A 5,452-nucleotide genomic window follows, 5' to 3' on the forward strand; every position below is an offset into this window, starting at 1 on the left:
ACACACATTTTTCTTCTGATGTTGCTTAGATTTTATCCTTGCAAAAGAGAAGGGTTTGGGGAAACTAAAGTAAGATAGAAGGAAATGGTTATCAGCTTAAGAGTGGGGATTTTGAAGTTAGTAAGGGGAACAGGAAGTTAAGAAGCTGAAATCACCACAGTTGTATCTCTTGCCAAAATAGCTTGGAGTTAGTCTATGTGAAGAAAAGCAAATGAAAAAATAAGAAACCAACCTAGTTACTGCAATGAGATATTTATTTATTTGCTTGTATCTTCTCTACAGCTATTATAATCTCAGGCCATGAACTGATGGTTTCTCAAAGAGGAGGCTTCATTTGCTTGCTGCAGTAAGAGATGTTGCATGGTTTTCTCTATCCAGTCTATATAAGGTGACAGTTTGGTGTACAGAATTCCTTTTGAGTTTCCAAAGCAGACAATGGCCTGAACAACATTATTACAAATGAAGGGGCCTCCAGAGTCACCCTGTAAGTAAAGAGTGAGACTGTGAAGCAGTACACCTCCTGGACTTGTCCCTTCTGATATCACAAACCTGTGTTGAAGTAATACTCCTAGTCTGATGCTAAGAAATGAGAGGCAAGGCCAGACCCTGGGCCCTTAGCAGCAAAGCCTTGACTATGAACAATGTTATCACTTTAACTTATACTCTTGGATCAGCTATTTTTCCTTGACCCATATCCTGGGCCCTCATCCATGTAGAGTCTTGTGGGACCATTGGTTTCAGGCTACTATTTAAAGACATGGAGACAGATGAGTGTGTTTGACTTGGAACAGGGAGCAAAAGCCCATTCAATAAGAGAGTCAGGTAGCTTGGAGAAGCCAATTGGATAATTACTGTGAAGCCTAGGAATGGTTTCTTAAGCCTGGGATGTGAACTCAGGCAATATGTTGTGAACTCATGATTCCAGAGGGGCATTCTTCACTAGAGTTACCTTGGAGAAGTGGTAGAAGCCTCAGTTACCTCCTGCCTCATACCACTGCGTTTTCCCCATTTTAGCGAAAATTAACACAGCCTCCTAGCTGAGAAAGCCATGTTTCTTGGCTCTCCTGGTCTTGCTTCTTGGCTGTCCTTTTCTTAAATCTTTCCCAAAAACCCTTTCTCCCAAAGCCAACAGTGACAAATGCCCAGTCTTACATCATAGGCTCCTTTTTTCAACTTTGGGTCTCCAGCACACATCTGAGTAGCACTGTTGTAATTGGCATAGCGGGTTTCACACTCTTTATCCGTTTGTACTGTCATCTCCACTTCCTGAAGTGTGTCTGGTAAAGTCTTTCGGTCTATCAGTCCCCATCCAGCCACCTGGCACAAGTCACCTGGCATCACACGGGTTTCTCGCTTGGGCAGCTCTAGAATCTGTACCTCTTTGCTCAGCTTGGCCTTTTCCTTCAGCTGATACGACAAAAGTAAGGGTCAGGTCAGCCTATGTCTTCTGGGCCTGGACACTGTGATGGACATGATGGCAAAGAGGAAAGCTACAGCATTTCATTGGGGGGAACTCTGTATTAGCAGAGCTAGAGAAACAGGAAGCTATGTCTTACCTGCAGCAGCATGATGTCATTGTTGTTTGGAAGATTGTAATGTGGATGTGTGAATTGTTCTTTAACTAGTATGCTCTGCTGGGTCTTCTCATGTTTCTTGATGTTGTGAGCCCCCAGTAAGATGATTGTTTTTTCATGTTGTGACTCCAGATCTCTGCTCAGACAGGATAGTGTGTTGAGAAATGTGGAGCCTGAGAGGACCCATTACAGGATTTGTAGACACATTACATATACTACAGCTGGTATATGTCTGTGCTCCAGATGACAGGAGAGCCACCTGACCAAGTGACTATGCCCTCTTCTTCTTAGTAACACAGGGTAAAATTTGGACTTATGGTGCCAGGAGTTCTAAGGGGTCAGTTAACTCCATGAAATCACATAAAATTGTTTTACTTTACATTCTTACACAAAGGTTTTCTCCTAAGTCTTAATACATCAGGTGTATCTGCCAGGGTCTTTTGTATATCAACATTACCATGGATGTCAACTTGAATTTCTCCCCTTTGGATCCCCTGACCATTTCTCACCCTAAAAGGAAGCTCCTGCTTATATGCTTGCATGTGCTTAGTGAGCTCCTTGGGAGAAAGGGACTCTGAGAAGTGTTTCTCCGAGAAGCAGATTTTCATTCCTCACCTGTCAAAACAGTGAGCAGCTGTCAGCACAAACTGCTCATGTATCAGGAGGCCACCACAGGCAAATATTTCTGTAGCATAGGTGAACTCAATGTAGGCCATGTAGGGCAGGGAGTGGGGTTTGGCTTCATGTCCCCTGATGATCTCCCCTGAAAGAAAAGACATTGATGAGAAGGCGCTGAGTCACTGTGTGAGAGTCTACTTGGTGGCTCCACAACTGCTGGGAATTTGGCCACCTTGGATGCAATGCACTTGGGAGGAATCTGGGTGAGGGAGTTTTAGCTTTTTCTCCATATTGGGGGAATTAATGTCTTGGTCTCAAAATCCTTTTTGTCTGTTCAATTTATGATGAACATACTTGTTTGGAGGTAATAAAATCACAGAGGCTTTTCATGACTCCTCTCATGACTTTTCTTTCTTTTTTAAAAAAAATTCATTTCAAAGAGTAAGAAAGAAAAACAAAAACGAGGAACAAAGACAAAAAGTAACCAACACGAAGTGATTAAAGTTGTGCAGAATTTCAAAACAAGAACAGGAAATTACCAAAGATTTTACACTATATATTGTTTTATTTTATTTTATTATTTTATTTTTTTATTTGTAGCAGGGATTGAACTCAGGACCTTGTACTTGCCAGGCAAGCACTGATTCCTCTGAGCTATCTCTCCAGCACATTAATTATATATTACAATCCTGAAACTTGTTGCTCAGATTACCAGAAGTAGTGATGCAATTTTGATCAAACAACTAAATATTAACTCTTCATTATACTAAAACAATATTTTTTCTTTGTCCTTTTTATTAATTTTCAATTTAGCCTGAAAAGAGAATAAAAAGAATAGCTAAGATATTGTCATTAACTGATGTCTGGAGGTAGGTATTACACTTCCACTGTACTCTAGATGTTGTCTCATTCTCTTTCCTAAAGCTTGACAGCTAGTGGGTGCCTCAGAAATGTTCATTGGCTATGTGAGGGGGCAGGTCCAGAAACTCACTTGGATGAAGGTTGCTAGGGCATTACTGATGGAATTCTGCAAGGGAGGGAGGTTAGAGTCTCCTGTGTGGCTCATATGGAAAGCAAAGGAGACAGTAAGGATTGTGGGTTAAAGCAGGGTTGGACAAAGGGTGTAGCATTGAGGAAAGGCAAAAGTGGAGTTATGATAAGAATCACTCCTTGTATTCTGCACTCACTGAGCTCTGGGCATCTCTGCTGTGCAGCTGATGGGGGCAGTGCCTCTCTTCTTGCAGGTGTTGATGACAGCCCTATTTTGCCCACTCTGAGAGTATTTGATATAGTCTCCTGCAACTTCTTACCAAAATGCATTGCATGCACTTTGAGGAAAGACCCACTTTCCCAGTGACAAATGAAGGCCCTAGCAAAGGGATAGTGTGTCCTGACTTTGGTGGACAACACTCTGTGGTAGCCTACCTAGTGTCATGCTTGGGGTTCACTTGTGGGATTTGATTTCTCACTCAAAGTTATCCGGGTAGACACTGACAAAAGATCTACAAACTGTGGTATAAGGTTTAGGACAACCCTGAGTGGATTTGACTGACCTTATCAGATACAAAAGATACAATTCTTGTTATATAGGTCTTGCTTTATATTTGTGTTAACCATCCAGCAGAAAAGTTTAAAAATGATTATAAGATATAAAGCCATATTAATATGCTGAGCTGTAAAAGGCTCAAGTCAACAACTTCTGACATTGCTACTCTTACAGAAACCCCAATACTATAATGAACTACTGGAGTATATTGGAATATTTTGCTGAATTCATGCACCTACAATATTTATTGAGAATGGGATACCCTTTTCTGACAAAACTAAACAAATTGGGGGATACAAATGAACGACCATTTCTGTATCTGTATTTTAAAAATAAAATAGATATATAGCTACTTTCTCTTAATTTAATCAATAGAGAGATTTGTTCTAATAGTGTTTCTGGACATCATATAATGTCTGCATCTTGTACAATGAATAACCACTAAGACAACAATATGCAATGTATTAATTATTGAAAATGCTGGTTATCAGTTTTGAAACTGTGTCATTGCAATTAGTTTCTCAATAAAATTATTTAAAACAAAAACAAGCAAACAAGAATCCCAAAAACTAAAAAATGAAGTTATCCAGGTAGAGGGATGACTCAGAGATATTTAGACAGACAGGCTACCCATATCCTCTGTAGAATGGGGTTGTGGCTCTCAGGGTACAGATAGAACTTACCTGCCCTTGTCCTGGGTGTCAGAATGAAGGCCAACAGGAGCAAGATACACAGCATCTTCCCAAGAGGACTTCCAGGATGAGAGCTTCTGAAGCTTTGTACTTGATGTCTTTTATCCTCCAGGAGAGGAAGGAGGAGGAGTCAGCTTGGTAAGTTATGATTCCACTGATGTTGTGATGCTAAACAGTAGGAGGGTACCTAAGAAATTATGCACTTCCCAATGCTTCCCTTGATGACTTCTTCTATGTGAGAATCACACAGTGAGCTCAGCTGATGATTCAGAACAAATTGCCTGTCCCAGCCAACAAGACTAATCTAAGAGTGTAAGGTGTGGTCAGAAGAATGTGATATTGGCTGACAGCCTCAAATTTCTGGGTTCCCAGTGACAAAATTTACAGCATCAGGGACTTAGGTCAACAAGGATGGGTTCTGCAGCAGATGAGAGTTAGGTCCTTCTCTTGAGCTAGGAGCAAGCCCATTGAAGAGAGAGCTATCCATCTGTTGAAGGTGACAGTGTCCTTGCAACTCAATTTCATGGAACCCATGATGATATGATATACTGACGAATAATTAATCATGGCTACCATGTACTAAATTTACCTAATGACTTTCCTAAACACATTTTCTTTTATTATGAATATTTAGTATGATGTGATTCATCTTCTCAATATTTTCAAACATAATTTCTGCATGTGTCACTTATGTGTCCAAATTACAAAATTTTTGTGGACCCTAAGAGTTCCCTTTATGATTTGGCATTGGTTACTCCCACCTCTTTGTGTAGGCAGTGTGGATTCCACTAGAACCAACTGACTTTGGGATGTAGGTGTATGTCTGGGCATCAAAGTCTTCTCTTTAGAGCTCTTCTGAGGTCTGCTCCTGGGCCCTAGGAAGTGTGTTCCTCATTCCTTCAAGAAGTTATCCAATAGTATTTGTGCCTCTGAGCACAGGACTTAATCCTGTAAGTCCAGGCTGCTTGATGCACTGTGGTATGTCTAAATATCTGAATTTGTGTGATTTGAGCTCTCTTTCT

General features: G+C 40.7%; 1 protein-coding gene across 1 annotated transcript; it reads right to left on the bottom strand.

Annotated features, from left to right (window-relative positions):
- Window positions 1-293: 293 nt before the first annotated feature.
- Window positions 294-4,476, bottom strand: LOC101577446 (granzyme H-like). The gene is made up of 5 exons (XM_004648595.1): window positions 4,422-4,476; window positions 2,190-2,337; window positions 1,557-1,710; window positions 1,153-1,407; window positions 294-482 (listed from the first exon to the last, which is right to left on the bottom strand). The coding sequence occupies exons 1-5, from the start codon at window positions 4,474-4,476 to the stop codon at window positions 294-296; spliced, it is 801 nt and encodes a 266-aa protein (XP_004648652.1).
- Between the last annotated feature and the right edge of the window lie 976 nt (window positions 4,477-5,452).

The sequence above is a fragment of the Octodon degus genome, unplaced genomic scaffold, assembly GCF_000260255.1.
Source record: "Octodon degus isolate 3935 unplaced genomic scaffold, OctDeg1.0 scaffold00458, whole genome shotgun sequence".
Classification (NCBI taxonomy): domain Eukaryota; kingdom Metazoa; phylum Chordata; class Mammalia; order Rodentia; family Octodontidae; genus Octodon; species Octodon degus.